The sequence below is a fragment of the Leptidea sinapis genome, chromosome 5, assembly GCF_905404315.1.
Source record: "Leptidea sinapis chromosome 5, ilLepSina1.1, whole genome shotgun sequence".
Classification (NCBI taxonomy): domain Eukaryota; kingdom Metazoa; phylum Arthropoda; class Insecta; order Lepidoptera; family Pieridae; genus Leptidea; species Leptidea sinapis.
Window position 1 is genome coordinate 11,467,483 of NC_066269.1, and position 19,028 is coordinate 11,486,510.

The following is a 19,028-nucleotide window of genomic DNA, read 5'->3' on the forward strand; positions in this document are numbered from 1 at the left end:
AAAGATTTAAATGGCAACTTTGCTAAAAAGATGAGGTTATATCGTCAGGGTTTCCGAGAAAAAAAAAATTGCAAAAACATATAACAATCCTCCTAGCTCTTCAGCACTACTTCAGCTTGAGTGCTTTGTCGGTAACACGGCTTTAATGAATTTACATAATTATAATGTATTTATGTATCTGTTAATTATTACTTAAGTTAATTATTATTAAGTTTTACTTGAATTGCGCGTAAAGATTCCACGCATACACTTTTTTTTTGTTTTTATCATCAACGAAATCTGCAGAAGTACCTATACTAACATAAGAATCTACCTTTAACTTAATGAATGGAACATCATTGGGAGGAGGGCGTTGTTAGTTGCACTACAGTTTATAATTTTACATCTATCATCATTTAAATATGATGAATAGGTATTAATTATGACAGAAACTTAATATTAATTTATTCTTTCATTACGAACTTTCTTCGGTGTTTTGCGGGCTGCATGGACTCGAGCTATTTATTAGAAAATATGAATTTTCTTCCAACACTAGAAATGTCGATAGAACTTTATATTAGTACGACAATCGATCAAATTTATAGACTTTTTTAAAGGCCAATGCATCTTTAGAAACAATCAATTACAAAAATTAGATGTAAAGTCATGAGCCAAAAGGTTGTAAGTTCCTGCATTTTTTCCATCTCTTCCTGACCCATGCACGTGGCGTATTTTAAAATACATTTGTCAAATATTTCTTTATGAGCTTAGTTAATCTTCTCGATCTTGTTTGGTTAGCGACGTAGAGAAAAAGTTGAAAGAGGGTAAAGTCGGTAGGATTTCATTGATGTTGGAAGGGTCACCATTAAGTGACGAACCACACGCGTACCTCGAGCACGAAGTGTTTGACATTATAACTAATATTATAAAAGCGAGTGTGAGCTTGTTTGGTAGGTACGCTTTCACGCCTAAACTAAGTAAGTACTCAATCAATCATCACAGATTGGTTAAAAGTTAACATCGCTATCCTTTTATTTCAAATTCGGTCTGCCCAATGGCGTCGCTATTCAAATATTTGAGTTTCCCAGAAATTGAACCTTTGACAATTAATTTTTTGTTCAGAATTAAACTGTCATTCAACTCATTTCACGTTGTATTTACATCTTCTTTGCTCATTTTTCCAAATTCAACTGTCATTTGACAAGTGTGAACTGGTAAATTTCACTATTTAAGCCTTTTTATTTTATTTCATTTGTGCGCTCATCCAAAGAGGATGTAAATACTACGTAATAATTAATAATAGGCGGGACTGCCTAAGTAAAAATTGAAATTTAGTTTAGAATGAAATGCGCTGTAAGTATTGACTTAAGTTTTATTTATTTAATTAAATTGCGTTACATGCGACTTAGTTACTAAACAAAATTGTAGTACTTAATTATTATCACATGCACCTCGTAAGGCATAGCAATGAACGACAGAGGGGCAGACATTCAAATATATTTTTAATCTTAACTTCACGTAACTTTTTCAAAGAGCTTATGAATTTTTTAATATTGGTTTCGGCTTTTAAGTGTTCTGATGACTTATTATAAATTTTAACTGACATTGGGTAGGGACCGGAACTGTGTAATGTTAATTTAGAGTTCGTTTGCATAAGATTATTTTTATAGCGAGGTGTGTGGTGCCGGGGCATGTCTATGATTTTAGTGTATAAGTTTGGGTGTTTTCTGAAATAGTAATTAGGTACAATTGGGTGATGAAGAATAATCCGGCTAAGTTTTAAAGCGAACAGTAGCTTAAACGTAGTGGATCTCGGCTATCTCCGTTTTTTACAAGATAATTTCCGTCATCTGTCAATATATCAATGACTGCACGTTTAATACAATCGAATTGATCGCTGGCTTTCTTAAGGCGAAGAGTAAGCAGAAAACACGCAAACATGGTGTTTTTAGACAAGTTTTGTGGTGAAAGTATAGCATTTCGAGCTATGAACACTACTTAATCCTGTTACACATATCCTTAAGTCTTATTTGTAGGTAGCTAATGCTTGTTGTTGATTATAGTTAACACTGCCGAGCCTGTTTGAACTACCACATTTCTTTGAAGTTAAACAAGTTTTTTGGCATGGCGTGACGCATATTTTTGGTACTTCTCTCAGAAAAGTTAATCTTATAGCTTGTACTTTTTTGTGTAGGTTCATTTATTCAGATTTGTAGTGAATAACGAGGATTGTAAGCATATAAACTGTTTTCCACCCAAGAATTTTGAAAATATTGGCTTTGTTACATAGATGGCGGGCCGGCAGCCGTGAACTATATCGCTCAAGGTCGCTGGCATTTAGTGTCGCCTTAAAGAGTATCGGTAGGCTGCGCGCATCACGGAAAAGCTACTGGATAGATGGATAGATTTCAATTTGTTCTTGTAAGTTTTATTCCTTAGATACTTGGAAACACTTCATAACTAGGTACGTAGTATAAAACAATGTCGCTGTCTGTCCCTATGTATCCTTTAGATCTTGAAATCTTCGCAACGGATTTTGAAGCGGTTTTTTTTTTAAATAGATACAGTGATTCAAGAGGAAGGTTTATATGTAGGTATAAAACATGCATAATACGAGTATAGTAGAGAAACACTGATAAATATTTAGAACTTTTTAATGTGATGTAAATAAATACATTTTTTTGGCGTCTAGATTGCAAACGCTGACAATGGCTGACTAAACCCTATGAAATTAATCAAAATGTGCTATAGTATTATGTCTATCTCTTAGGGAAAGCCAACAATAACCATTTTTTATCCTTTACTTTTTACGAGAAATTATGGATTATTTACGAATCGATTTTAAGTAGTACAGCATTAATCCTTATCCAATCATGTACCCAGCGGTGGATTTACACTAGGGACAGTTGGGGCAAGTGCCCAGGGCCCAAATTTTGAAAGTGAAAACAACTTTTTTTAGTCTTGCTCAATATGATTAATTAAGTCTGTTAATTAATAATTTTTGGTTTAATTGATAATTCAAGAAATTCAATTTATCCATTATTTGTAAATTATAATTTTGGCACGTTTAGTAAAAATTAATAATAAAAACGATTTAATCAATTACTTCCTTGGAGATTTAAAATAATAATAGATGTTTTTATTTTCTGGAATTAAAGAAATTTAATTAGTATTTTTTTTGATAAAGTTTCTGCAATAAATTAGTTATTTCAGTTTTTATAAATAAAATATATAAACTATAAGTTTAAGTAAAATTCCAGTATTGGGGGGGATTTTTTCCCGGTGCCCAGGGGCGGCATTAAGTTTAAATCCGGCCCTGCATGTACCTTCAATACATTGTGCATTTAATATATATCAATATGTACCTACCTTTACAGCATGTGATTTAAATTATAATTTTAGAAGATAATACAGATTCAAAATGCATGTTGCGACAGAAATAACGGGATCACTCGGAATTACCTAAGTTATATTTATTAACAGCCGTTCCCAATATTTAGTATATCTCCGGTTGTGGCCTACTTGCGATAAAAATCGTAAATATCGTTGACTTTTATGTCCCAATAAACTTATCGACGGTATCTCCTTATCCGTACACGCTGTCTGCCAATGGGACGACGTATGGCTTACCAGCGATAGAAGTTTGTATGGAAATTGCAATTCACGGGTAATATAAGGCGATAAGAATGACTTATCCGGTATATTGGGACAGCTTCAGATTATTGACAGCTAATTACTGACAGCAGAAGGTAGTAATTTATCTCTATCTGTAGTATATTGGGAACGGCCGTTAATGTTTACTATTAATTTTTGACAGAACGCATTTTGGCAGCTCGTGTAAATATAAAGTTTTATTGAAACGATTTTTTAAAAGCACTACGTGTTCACTCATTTGTGTACACGGGCGAAGTCGCAGGTAGCAAGCCAATCATAATATTATGATCATTAATTTTGTATTTTTATATATTATAAGTCTAAGATCATACGGTTAGGTAGACGGTGACAGCTGTGAAAACGTCGAAAAAAATTGAGGTTAACGTTTAACCTCTATTTTGAGTCACAAAGTGACATACAAATTGCGAATGTAAGGCGTAGCTTGTCACGCACACTTAAGTAACATGTCTGGCCTGTTTTTGTCGGTTGTCTCGCAACAAGAGACTCTAGATTCTAGACGTATAAACTATGTAAGTGATACTCCTTTTGACGAGTTAAGAAAAAAAAAACATAAAAAAAAAATACAACCGAATACAAGAACACTTTTCCAAAACAATAGAATTTTTTTTATGTTTTTTAAAGTGATAACCCTCACTCCTAGGATTAATACACAAATCAAATTTTATGAACAATGCGGGTCTCGAACGCACGTCCTCTGGCGTTCGTTGTCAGTGCTCTAACCAACTGAGCTAACCTTTCGAGTGACGTATCGTCATAAAACGTGTATGCTTTGTTCAACTCTCAGGTTGTGGCTTCATCTACAGGATCCACTTTACAGTTGATAACTTGTTCAACCCCAATATGTATTTGCATATCAGGAAATTGACTTGAGATGTCGCTCCTTTAAGCTCTAAGCAATTTGTTGTTTTTTAAAGTGATAACTCTCACATCTAGGATTAATACACAAATAAAATTTGTTCTAACCAACTGAGCTAACAGTTCGAGTGACGTATCGTCATTAAATCTTGTATGCTTTGCTCAACTCTCAGGTGCTCCCAATGTATGTCCCTACGAAATCGAACCAAATCTATATACATATCTGTATCTATAAATATCAATAAATCAATTTTTCTCTTGATAGGCGACGACAAGGCGAGCAATGAAGGGTGTATTGTCCCAGCGCATTGATACGACAAGTGGGTTTTTTAGTAGTTAATGCAAAATCTTGTGCCATCTGGTACTCCTAAAGTGACCAAGGTTCCTTTACCTGAAGAAGAAGAAGCAACAAGTGAAAGAAGATCGTCTTACTCCGTTGCGGTATGTGCCAGAGCATTATCAATGAGCAGCGGCCGCGGTGGCAAGGAAGACGAGAATAACGCCCAGTGATTTTGATGACGTGCATATAATTCTCAGGAGCGATATGCCGCAAAGGATTAGTGGTACTAAATACCTAATTATTGTTCAATAGCGTCTAAACGCCTATAATTATTCGTTGGCGGACGAGGAAAACAAAATTCTAACAATAAGTTGCATGTTAATTTAACAGAGGCTCCTTTGAACAGGATGCCGACTAGGTTATGGGTACCACAATGGCGACTATTTCTACCGTGAAGCAGTAATGCGTAAAATTTGACTTAAAATCTTATGTCCCAATGTGACGAGCGCACTTGTAATGCCGCTCAGTATTTTTGTTTTTTTTTCAAGAATCCTGAGCGGGACTGCATTGTAAGGGCGTATCAATTACCATCGGCTGAACGTCCTGCTGGTCTCTCCCTTATTGTAATAAAAAAAAATGTGTTTCGGTCTGAAGGGCGCCGTAGCTAGTGAAATACCTGGGCAAATGAGGCTTAACATCATATGTCTCAAGGTGACGAGCACAATTGTAGTGCTGCTTAGATGTTATTGAGTTCTTCAAGAATCCTGAGTGGCACTACATTTGTAAGGGCGTATCAATTACCATCAGCTCATTTCGTTCCTTTTTCATTAGTCCCTTATTTTTATTAAAATAAAAAGTATTCTTGTGTACATGGTTTATATATTTGTAGTGTACTGTCAAGAAATTGCTACTGAGAGAAAAATGACTAGCCGGCTAAAATATGTGCCTGAGTAGTATTAGTCTGCTGCATGCATAATATATTCATACACTCTTATGCGAGTGATGTAGACTCATTAAAGTTCTAGAAGTAGACAATGCCCGCACAACCTAGTATAGGTATCACTCCTGCATCAATCGTATTTGTCGCCAATTTAATAAAGTTTCTCAAAATAATACGTCTAACCATTACCCTCATAAAATGATATACAAAAATGTTACTGCTTCAGATGGAACTCAAATTTGTAATCTTTTTGCATCACATTTTTCCTCAGTTTACAGTTCTTCAACCGGGTATAATTTAACAACGAGTAACGAAACTTTTGGTAATAACCATAATAACAATTTAGGTAATCTGCATATATCTAGATCAAAATTGTTTCTATACTTAAAAAGACTTGACCCTTACAAAGGCCCCGGGCCGGATGGTATCCCATCTTATTTTGTGAAAAGCTGCTGTTCTGTTCTAAGTCTTCCACTTTATCTCATATTTAACAGATCCCTAGCAACAGGTATTTTCCCATCCCTTTGGAAAACTGCTAAAGTTGTCCCAATACACAAGAATGGAAATCATGTGGAGGTATCGAATTATAGACCCATCTCCATTTTACCCGTGTTTGCTAAGATTTTCGAGGCTTTAATATGTCCATACTTAGAAAAACATTTCAAACAATCGCTCAGTTTAGAACAGCATGGTTTTGTTAAAGCAAGATCTTCCAATACGAACCTCGTCAGCTACCTTCAGTATCTTGTCGACGCGGTTGATTCATCCCACCAAGTAGATTCTGTATACACAGACTTCTCAAAGGCGTTCGACACCGTGCCCCACGGACTACTAATTAAAAAACTAGAAAAATATGGTATCTTTGGAGCAGCCCTAAATTGGTTTGCCTCTTACTTATCGACTAGACAGCAATACGTGGTAGTGAAAGGCTATAAATCGAATACATTCACATCAATCTCAGGTGTTCCACAAGGCTCCCACATAGGCCCTTGGCTATTTAACGTGTTCATTAATGACATAGTATATGTGTTCAGTAATAGCAAAGTTTTTCTCTTTGCTGACGACCTCAAGCTTTGCCGAGTGATTAGAACCTCTGAGGATACTGAACTGCTACAGAAAGATCTTTCAAGTTTGTCGAGTTGGTGTTCGGAGAATGGAATGTTATTAAATACCTCGAAATGTCACCATATAAAATTTACACGCAAACATAACATCATTGAATCCCGGTACCACTTTTGTGGAACAGCATTGGAAGAGGTAAATTGCATTCGTGATTTAGGAGTAGTCTTCGATAATAAACTGACATTTCTCCCACATATTGACAAAATCGTAGCTAAGTCTTCTAGAACTCTTGGTTTCATATTAAGAAATTGTAAGTATTTTAAAAACCCGCTCACTAAGATTATTATTTATAACGCCTTTGTGAGGAGTACCTTAGAATACTGCAGTGTTGTGTGGTCACCAGTCTATAAGGTTCACCAATTACGCATTGAGCGAATTCAAAAAATATTTTTGAGACACCTGTCTTATTCGGTTGGTCTACACAAACTCCATAAATCATATGTCGAAAGACTGAATATTTTAAAGTGGAAAACCTATCAGTTCGTCGTCAATTATCAGATATGGTATTCTTGTTCAAAGTACTGCGAAGTTTTGTCGATTGCCCTATATTGCTTGAATCTTTCACTTTTAGAGTTCCTCGCCGATTACCATATAAACCCCTGGGTCTTTTGCGTTTACCGTTAGCTCGTACTAATCTGAAAATACACTCTCCTATATCTAGACTAAGCCAAACATATAACTCTCTCGATGTATCTGTAGACATATTTAACACGTCACCCATTGCATTTAAGACTGCTGTTCGGAAATTTTTGAATATTGTTAAATAGTATTTAAGTTAGTTATAATTCTTAAGCTATATTAATAGTAAGTATTTTTGAATGTAGTAGATAATAATAGTTCATGTAGTTTGGAACTTAATGTACTTGATATATTTTGTTACTTGATTTGCATGTTGTGGCACCTATATTCAGTGCACTTACAATTTTATTTAGACATTTACTTATTTTAAGATTACTTTTAGTGTAACTGTAACTGGATGTCCTTAAATAAATAAATAAATAAATAATCAGCAACTCAATTTATTTAATTCCACATCAACCTGCTTTCGTCATAATGTCATTGACTCCCTGCGTAATTTGTAGAAATTACTATTATTTTTGTTACACTACTTTAAATAATCTGTATGTCTCTTCTAAATCTTTTGTACATATGGCATGTATTGCATGATATTTTCGCTATGTGTCTTTTCGTTTTAAGTCTCCTTGTTGATATTTTTACATTTGTGCATAAATATTGGTGGTTTGTCGAATAAAGTAAAAAAAAAACAACGCTCATAAGAGTAATCCTATAACTACTATTCCTATTTTAAGATGGCGATATTTAAATTAAATTTATCGCAAAGCTGTCCGGATTATGGCGGGCTTTCTGTCCGCTGTACCGAAGCCGTGCCAATACAAACCATAAGGTTTGTTCATAAGTCTGCTCCGCGCAAGGGAATGGGACTTGCGAAATTATTCACGCATTACTTCTTCCGTAGACGTACAATAAACAACAAAGCGTGCTCGAGAGAAAATCTCTTACAGAGATACTGCAAGAGAGAAAAGTAAAGCGAATCTATTGTTACTGTAAACGATTTTAAATGACAACTCATTTGCAGTCAGCCACACATGGAATAACCTCCTTAGTATTTTGAATCGGGCTGTCAGATCGTTTTAAACATAGAATAATAACGCTTAGAACGTGAGTAGTGTAGTAGCGAAATGAAGCAGTTTCAATGTGGTCTTTTATGACCACATACGTTTCCCGCCGCGTCCGTGTCATACTGTTAACTTCCAGGACAATTAGTGCGCGAAATTTAATTGACAAATTACTAACTGTGCAGTGAAAAGGTGTCTCAAAGCGTCTTATGATAATAAAATCGCAATTCACGCCTAAATAATATTTCACAACTTTTAATTTAAGCTAACACATTCGTCAAAACAGCAAAATATTTTGTAAACAAAACAGACGCCATTAAAAAATATGTTGCCAGCTATGAAAGTATATACCCCGAGTTCCTCCGCTGGGATAGTTTTTTGTGTTTATTGATACATATTGAAAGGAGGCTATAATGTACGACGCCACATGATGTTATAAGTATTCAAAGTCAAAGTCAAATAATCTTAATTCAATTAGGCTTAAACTAAGCGCTTTGAATAGTCACCGTAAATGCATACAACATGAGACAGGTTTAAATTTCAATTCACAGTATAAGGTGTAATTCTTAATAATTATGGTTTAAAATTTTACTAGAACATGAGTCTCTATCTAAGGTAATAGGAGCATATTGCAATATTGAGCCAATCAATGTAGTTTTTTTTATATATATTTATTTCGTCTTGTCTCAATTTACCTGCAACATGCGGTAAACATAAGACGCCTTATAAAAGTCATGGTTTCCCATGTAGAATTTCAATGTTTGTTAATTGAGACGTTAAAAAATAACAAAATATTGAATTTGCGCAAATTAAAACAATAATAAATCAGTTATAACTAAAGGTATTAAATAAAACAAAATATTATCTCCAAATCTTACCAGATCTTTTACTAGTTCTTCAAAAATCAAATAAAAATTATATAAAATCAAAAACAAAAACAAACTTCTTCATAAATCGTCAAAAAATAAATCAACATAAATCTCGATTTTGAGACCGAAGGTAATTTGAGATCTCAATTTGCCCACATGTCTCAAATTAGCCTTTAACACTAAGTAAATTAATAACATTTGCAACTTATAATAAAATTTAAATATTGAGATCAAAATTGGAGTCTAAGCTATTAGGAACGTTTTATTGCGATACATAGGCTATACCTAGGCATACCTACGCTTTGAAGTGCGCACAAAAAATATTATTTTACACAATTTTATTAGTCTTATAATTAAATACTTTAAAAATGTATTTTCCCCTTTTCACTTGAGTGGGCTTAATTGTATTTATTATTCGAGAAGTGTCAATTGTCATCATGTCATCCACTGCTGGAAATATGTAAATACCCTTTGTAGCTGAAAAACATCTCATGAAGCGACAGGTCACTTTTCCGTCGCTAACCATGTTCGTAACTTGAGCAATAAACTTCTTTTCTGATTGTTTTTTCGTATTCTCATTGTAGAGTAATTCTACAACAACAAAAGAATCTGGTGAAATCTCCGAATTATTTACAATTTCTGTATCGATATCTTTAGAGCAACCAGCACCACCATCACTAGATACAGAAACTTTAAATTGTTCGTCAGTATAGACCGATTGGTCTACATTGAGTGGATCTTCATTTTCTTGGTTCTCATTATGTAGGATGTTAGTTATACGTGGTGACGCCGATCTTTCATCATCATCAGGAAACATGTCATGAACATCATCAAAAAACACTGTGTCGAACTCATTATTGTCATCGGATGATGAGTTTGCAGTATTCAAAACTGCTTCCCCATTCTTCTAAATCACTGCAGGAAGTGCTTTCATCATCGACGATCTTTTTTTTTTGTTTTTTCGTTTTATTACGTTTCGTCTTAGTCTTTAATGATTCGGATAAGTCCTCCACTGTTACACCTTTACCTGGAATAACTGCCACCTTTTTTTTCTTCGGGGCTGTGCTGCATTCTTTTGTTCGCATATCTTCGAGATACATTTTAAACGTTTCTAACCATTGCTGAGATGCATTATTATGGATTTCTGGATCTTCCTGTGTAGGCAATCTATCTAAGACTCTTTTTTCATTAATTGGATATATCCCAGCTGCTTCAAATCCGGACTTCAAATTTTTTCCCTATATTTTCTATATTATCCAGAGTTTGCTTCAAAAGCCTCGGAAAAACATGCTTCGGCATTACTCCTCTATTTTTTTCCTTCCAAGACAGCAGAACAGACCTCCATTTTATTTTTAATGGTCGAAACACTGCTACATCGAGGGGTTGGCACAGCCCCGTACTATTTGCCGGTAAACAAACAAATTTAATATTATAGTCAGTACACTTTTGTATCACATCTAATGAAAAATGACTGCTCAGATTATCACCAATTACAACCACGGGTCCTCTGCCATTAAACGATTCAACATAAGGAATAATGACCTTCAAAAACCAATCCTCAAATATTGTAGTGTCAAACCATCCACTCCGAGATCGGTTGTAAACTGTATTTGGAGGTCCTCCTTCCGTCCAAGTATTATATAAATGTTCCGCTTTATAAACGACGTACGGTGGAAGCAGAACACCTGTCGCTGTCCCAGCAAACATTACGGAGGTACTTGATTTTGATGAGTCAATGATTTTATGAGCATGCTTGATACCTCGACGTACCAACACTTTCTGGCGTCCCGGGTCATCAGACATATTAGTCTCGTCAAAATTTACTATTGCGGCCGGATCTACATCCTCCAAGGTGGTTTTTAATTCTTGGAAGTATGATTTTAATGTCTCCTGCGTAACTCCAGCTCTTTGGCGTTTAATGTTTTCTGAAAGCCTTACAGATAAAGTGCTTTTATGGCGCCGTAGAAAACCTTCCAGCCAATATCGTCCCGGTAAGTTACCTTTGAAACGTGTCTCATTTAGACCTAGCCTATCTAGATGTGATTTCACGAGTAAAGATAGGTCTAAACCTGATAGTGGATATCCCCAAGCAGCAGCTGTAATGATTGATTGCACAAAGACTTCCTCCAGAGCTTCACTGAAAACTTTAGGACGGCCGACTTTGTTTAATTGTAGCCTTCGGTGTTTTCTATTTAAAGTTGCTCGAGGTATTTTAAATTTTTCTTCCGCTTCCCTCAAAGTCATGCTAGTGTCAACTGCTGCCATAGCAGCTTTCAAAGTGTCCTCACTATAATTTCGGTAGGGTTTCGCCCCGAGAACTCTTCGTCTTCACGAAGACATAATTACTGAAACAAAAAAAAAATAATGTATCATTTTTGAATAAAATTTGAGACATATGCACCTAATTTGACTCATAAGCACCTAATTTGAGACATGGTCTCAATTTTCCATCATAAAAATAAAATGCGTCCAGTTTGAGGAAATTTTAAATTTATTCTGGCAACATTTAACAAATAGTCTAAAACATGGAGTTTTTTTTTGTCTATGGGAACATGCTTCACAAGATGGGATTGATGCATCGATTTAAATCACAGTACTTATTAGTCAATTATCAGAGTTCTGAGGAATATGTAGTACAACAATATATTTCACAAACAAATTAATGTCTATTTCTCGAAAAATACTACTTACCTGGTAAAAAATCCTTCACGACAGCAAGTATGGAACCTCACACAACAAATTTGAAACTGAACTGTCAGTGTTGCCAAAATAATAATGATACTACATGTAATAATATATGCCATGGAAGTTTAGTCTCAGTTTACCTTCGAGTCTCATGTTGTACGCATTTACGGCACTATAAACATTTCTTTTAAATTACTGAATTTACCATATGTTTGGAAAAAGTTGAGCTCGTGAGAACATTAACGACCACCCTTTTTAACCGACTTCGAAAAAGGAGAAGGTTTTCAATACGTCGGTATGTTTTGGAAGTGAAACTTCTTTATCGACGTATGAGAGAAATTTTATAGCAAATCGTCACGATTTTCGGTTACGCGTCATTTTGTTTTCTTAAATCGAAGATGGCCGCCGCGCAAATTTATGATTTAAACAATATTGATATCGAATCTGAGGTTCTCGAGGGTGCAGAGAATGAATTTGGGATCATTTTTGAAATCCAAGATGGCCGCCGTGCAAATTTATGATTTCAACAATATTGATATCGAATACAAGGTTCTCGAGGGTGCAGAGAACGAATTTGGGATCATTTTTTAAATCCAAGAAGGCCGCCGCGCAAAATTATGATTTCAACAATATGGATATCGTATCCGAGGTTCTCGAGGGCGCAGAGAACGAATTTGGGATCATTTTTTAAATCCAAGAAGGCCGCCGCGCAAAATTATGATTTCAACAATATGGATATGGCCATCATGGATTTCAAAAATTATCCCGAATTCGTTCTCTACACTCTAGAAAACCTCGGATATAGCAGGGAACGGCGCCTCTATCGTCTCGCTTTTTCGTTTCATCGAGTTTCAAACAACAACGGTTCTAAAGAACTTACATTCAAAAATTTTTGCAACAATAATTAAATACGTAATATTATATTCTTAATTTATATTTTATTTCTTCTTTCTTATTACAAATAATCTAGTATTTCTTACATTTTACTGATTTACGGAAATGTCTATTCACTTGCAACATTATTTGGATGTCTGTGTGCGTGTTGGCGAATGTAAGCACGTGACGCTCACGCACACATGAATTATAATGCTACTTCTATATTGACGGGAACCATGAATGAAACTATCGTTCTGAGCGTTATTATTCTATGGATAATATGAATCGCTCCACTAAAAAAACACATTTCACAATCAGGATGAAATGGTCACTCGTGTTATCCTGGAAGTGATCAATTGATGGTCATTAATCTTTAAAAATACGAGCTTTCTCGGATAAGCCAAGAAGCTGAACTCTTCTTAAGAATAAGTTTGGCTGGTTGGAATGACGAGCCATGCACTAGCCCCATTCCAACTGAGAGATATACTGATCTAGCTAGCCAGGACTCGATCCTAGGAAATGCCATTTTCCAAGGTTTTACACCAAGCAAAGCTATCGCCGAGGTAGTGGTAATAAAACAACAAAAGGAATTGGAATTATTTATTAAAATATTATTTACAATAAACTTGAATAACAATCTAACTACTCTTATGGCAATAAAACTTAATTCATTAATAACACAATAGAAACGGAGAAATATTTATTGCTAATTATTGAAATATTAATGACTTTATTTGATAAATGTTAATTTTGATTATATAATTGACAGCCTTCACTTTTTTCTCTAACCAAGGGAGGGGAATGTAAAATAATAATAGGAAACTTTTAAGGCAGACATTAATAATATTTACATTTCTAATTCATTTAGGCTTAGATTAAGGATTGGTCTCCACTGCGCTCCAACTAGAAACCCCAGGCGTAGTCACAAAGTGCGGCAACTATTACTACGCCCAAGTGGGCGTATTTGAGCCAGTATCGAACAATGTGTGACGTTGACGCGCCACATGTTCTGTTCTAACTTTGCTAATAATTGAAATTAAAATGCCGGGTTGCGCAGTAAAACTTTGTAAAAATAATACCACAAGAACAGAATGACATTGGGATCACATATCATCAGTATTTTTAATTTTATAAATTTCAATATAAAATAACTCGAAACGTATGGTACAAAATTTGAAAGATGCCATTGAGTATCAAGATGTCACGCACACAAGCAATAGTTGCCGTAATGAAAAAAAGCTATTATTCTCAGGCAGTGCGGTATCTAGTTGCGAGCGTAGCGGAGACCAATCCGTAATCTAAGCGTTTAAGTATCAATCGATATTATAATTCAATACATTCTTGAAGCTATTAATTTTCTTTTCACTTCCATAGACATTCTAGAACTGTATGTGTAAGAACAACAGAAGAAATCTATGGTAATATATAATAAGCTTTGGTCAAAAAGATTATTTTAATAATAATGCGACACACACTTGATACTTTTATTTGTAAGGCCAAAATTCATTTTAAAATAAAAAGCAATTCATATTTCCCGCCATTTAACATCCGAAATAAATAAAATTCGGTTTTCAAATAATCGCGCGAGCCAGTCACAATTTAATATTTACAATGTGGAATAAATAATACGTTAATACATGAAACATAATATACAAATTATATAATTTACATTTATATATTTACAAAAATCTTACGTATTTTCAACATTGGGACTATACACGTTTATTCGGAACATAACGACCGCATTAAATTTATGTCGAATCCCTAAACGAAGATACTTTCTTTTTTTATTTATTTTATGGTAAGGGATTGAAGTCCATAGGCCAAAAGTTTGAGGCGTCTAAAAGTCTTTATTAAAATACTTTTTGAAAGATGTGCGTGTTATTTTTACATAACTGAAATGCTAATTTGGTTTTTTGGTCAAAAGTACTTCAGATAAGCAAAGAAAATTCTAGGGTCCATATTATTTTATAAGTTGTTCGAAATTCGCTTGGCCCGCTATCGCCGGATATACTACTCGGTAGTCGAGTTAGTAAATCTTTTATGGGCGATGAAGGTGTGCTTTTACAACATGAGCCCCGTAAATGTACAATACAAATGTGTTATCAAATTCAAAAGAATTGTTAAGAAAGGTTATTATATCATAAATGCCTTTCTTAATGATACCACCGATTGGGAATGGAGCGGCCACCTTCAGGCTTTTAAATAATAAGTTTTATTGTATGAAACTACATATTTTATTATAACTAAATTAATAAAAAACAATGTGGCATAGTAGGACTACGGGCAGGAAACCAACTAAAGACTTAAGATAATAATTTTGAAATTAATTTTAAGATCCAGTAAAATCGTACTTTTTAAGCTAACATCGGAATGTATGCACCAACGAACAAACCTATATAGTCCCGATAATTATGTACACACATACATTTAGGAATGACGTTAAGAAAAATCGTGGTGATCGAACGCTCTGCGCAATCGTATGCTCTGAGAGCTGGTACCATTTTATCTGAAGGATGTACTTGATGTTAATTTATGTATTTTCAGTTATTTAGAAATTATAGCTCGCCCAGACTTTGTTTGATTATTTGAGTAAAAAATGTTCCTACTAATATTTGAGTATTCAACCACGCCGTCGAAGCCGCAGCCGCAGCGAGCCCGACGAAACTGACGACAATCTGAGACGTCTATTAATTATTTTAACGTAATCAAGTTCATCATTTTCGGATCAATATTTACGCAGACAAAACAATTCATCAGACAATGGTACCAGCACATACAGCATCCAAACAGTTACGTCTAATTTCTTAAATGACTTTCGATATACCCTGAAAATTTACAAACCAAATATTCATTAAAAGACTATCTGTCTACGCACAAAAAATACAATGTCTTTGTGAGTAGCTGCTACTTCTAATTATCACAGCCATACAACTGTTCCACACCATCTATTTCAAATCACGCTTTCATGAAGTAAAGTCATTTAGAAATTATGGCGTCTACCCCGTGCGGAGAGTTATTCGGGACGGTATCCAGAAATCGGAGAGTCTAAAACTATAATTGCTCAATTTTACACCTAGCTTTGGTATATCACATGTCTAGTACACAAGGTTCAATAGCATTCGCGCCAACATTCCCTAAACTGTGGTTTAAATGCGGGTAGCATTAAAAAGCTTTTATTTTGATGCCCCTTCTTTGCTCTTTCTGGCAGCAGTCAGTGGCATGAAATTGATAATGTCCTTGGGGAAAATACTTAAAAAGTGTATTGTTACTATAGCTAGCTATACTAAGGCCAGCCAGACGAGATAAAAAAATGTAAACACACGGACCGTTACTGAGTTACGTTGGGATAGCGAGCGATTATTGTCTCTGTCCTTTTCAATCGTACGCACACGCAGTAATGGAGTCAGTTAGTCGACAAGAGCTGTTGTTGCGTGTTTCATAGTAAAGGTGCCGCAGTCAGTACCGCGGTTGTAAACCTTTTGTCCGCCATTTTGTGAACAAGTTCATTCCTGTTTGGATTGTGTTCAAAGTGATACGTATTTTTTCGTTTCCGAATTTACTTACTTTTTTGTTATTATTAATCTGTTTCTGTTAGTTTTCTTGTTGATTTTTGGTGTTATTGCCTAATAGCTTTAGACATTCTTTGAAATATATCAATTCTTTCCAATATTCAAAGATATTGATGGAAATGTTTTGAACTCCTGGAACTTTGCTTACATTCTTTATCTCGTCTAGTTTGCCTTCCTATAGAATGTCACGGACGGTCAGTTATCATGTCCGTCGATGCACTCTGGTATAGTCAAGATCTTTGACCGGCAGGTACCCAGACCCGCCTCTATATATACCTTATTTCATTTGTTTTATTATTAGCCTGATTCTCTTGGATAGAGTAAATATGTACACCTATTGCAAAAAAAAAACTCAAGTGGCTTAAACACAAAATATACAACATACTTTTTTTTTTCAAAATTCCAATGTTAGCCATACCAAATTCTGTGTCTTTGCAAATATATCACTGAAATTGCGATGCTGTTTTCTCTGGAACCCCAATTCGTGTGACTTAAATCTCTTCAATTAATATGAATAGTAAGATACCGTCTTGTGCAAGAAACATTAAATATCATAATAAATATTATTTTTCAAAGATCGAAGCCGACAAATCGTTTGTTATACTATACAGTGTTGAAACTTGGCGAAAAGCGACACATCAAAAGCCAACCCGCAATAAAACTTTTTCGTTAAGGTTTTTAATTAAATTTATATAAAATATGAGTTAATTATGGTTTCCTAAAAAATACTTTCAACTTCCGATATTAGACAGTCAAACTGGTGATAAGCTGTTGACAAAGTTTCCCGTATTCCCGCTGATCTCCAGATATCCTCCTCATCTTTAAGCCCTTCTTCTCGTTATTCTCGCACAGAGCCAATTCAATCTGAATCCCTCCAGAATACTCCAAGTTCAGAAACCCAGGCAAGCTATCTGAATCTCCTCCTGTATCGACGAATATATTTTGCGGCGGCACCCTGCTGTTAATAGTCTCTTTAATTAATTCTACTATCCTGTGGGTATCAAGTTGGGAGCATACTGTTGATAACGCTACTTCGTAGTATTCTTGGGCGCAGGATATCTGATGAGGACTAAGGAGGATCGGTATCCTCTGGTCTTCCGGTCTACAAACATCAGTTAATCTCAAGTCCATCGTCGATCTCTGGATCTTCTCTATTTGAGTTTTATCATCAGGATTATCGTACTCCTTCACTTCTCCCAAAACACCTTGAGCGGAAAAGGAGGACCTTGGTGTTTCACCTTTTTCGGAGAAACTGCCTCGACCTAAATCACTCCTTTCAGAAAACGAAGATCTGCCAAAATCTCCCCGTTCGGAGAAACTACCCCGATCTGAAAATGAAAATGACTCTCTGTGCTCCGAGAAACTACCTCTATTTTCGCTAAATCCTGAACTAATAGATACAATATTCGAGTATATTGACTGGATGTTTTGTTCGCAATTAGGCGAGGCATTCGCCGAATCGTTGCTCAAAGAGTCATCACTAAAACCAAGAGACTTATCACTGCCTCTTCTAGCCCGAATGTCATCCACCAGATAATTTTCATCAATCTCTTTAGGTGACTGCATTTCTGTATCTCTATCTTCGCAATGCTCAACTTGGGTGAATTCTGTTTCTTGGCTGACTTTTCTACCTATGCCTTTGGTTATAGACGGTCGATCGTCCAAGTCTGAAGGTTCAGATATAACGAATTGTGGTAGAGGGTATTTTGAGTTTTCTAGACTGTCTACACTGTCTTCCGATGAAGATGCTACTAAAGTAATCTCAGAACCTAAGCAGTCAGTTATGCTAATTTGTGGGTGGGTAGATGGATACTGATAATTTCTTTCTTGAAATTTGACATCGTTGTGAGTTCCATTGCCGATTTCTTCCTGGATCATGTCCAGGGGTGAACCGGGATTTGAGATGGGGGAATTGTTAAGAGATCTGTGGGTAACCATGTGTATTTGTGGGTGAATCATTGGGAGTAACTGCGGATAGTTTGTATCCATTTCTACGTTACTCCTGAGATCAAGAGGAGTTGCATTCGGCTGTGGTGTCCCTCTAGTTATTGATCCTGTGTGCAAGTAGCTCAGTCCTTCAGTGATTTGATGCAAAGGTGATCCGGGACTTGCGGGCGAAGCCCTGCCGAAGTTACCGTAAGAATGTATAGATTTTAGGACGTCCTGTGACAAATGCGGAGAATATAGGTTCAGATTCATGCCAAGATTAAGTGTCATGTCCTGAAATAGAAAGGGTTCTTAAAATATGTTTAATTACTTGAAAATACTTTAATTGAAATAACTAGAATAAATAAATACCCGGTCTCGAGGTGGATCCCCTGTCGTTAGATCCAGCGCAGGTGCAACACCTGCGTGTTTAGGGGAACCTGTAATGTAATATAATACAGGTCAATAATTAAACGAGTAAATGATACAGAAGCAGATTCACATTAAATTACCTAAAAACGATTGAAAGCAACCTTGTGAGAGACAGGTTATATAATACACTCAGAAATAAAGTACGAAACCCTGAATTTCAATTGTGACATATTTATAATT

General features: G+C 35.4%; 1 protein-coding gene across 4 annotated transcripts in view; it reads right to left on the bottom strand.

The window, feature by feature from the left end:
* Positions 1 to 13,504: 13,504 nt before the first annotated feature.
* Positions 13,505 to 19,028, bottom strand: part of LOC126964466 (serine/threonine-protein kinase SIK3 homolog) — a 68,486-nt gene continuing 62,962 nt past the window's right edge. For all 4 annotated transcript variants that reach the window (XM_050807585.1, XM_050807587.1, XM_050807584.1 and 1 more), the window contains 2 exons: positions 18,789 to 18,856; positions 13,505 to 18,710 (listed from right to left, as the gene is read on the bottom strand). In XM_050807585.1, the coding sequence (XP_050663542.1) occupies positions 17,235 to 18,710; positions 18,789 to 18,856 (1,544 nt within the window). In that variant the 3' untranslated portion in view covers positions 13,505 to 17,234. The remainder of the gene's footprint in view (positions 18,711 to 18,788; positions 18,857 to 19,028) is intronic.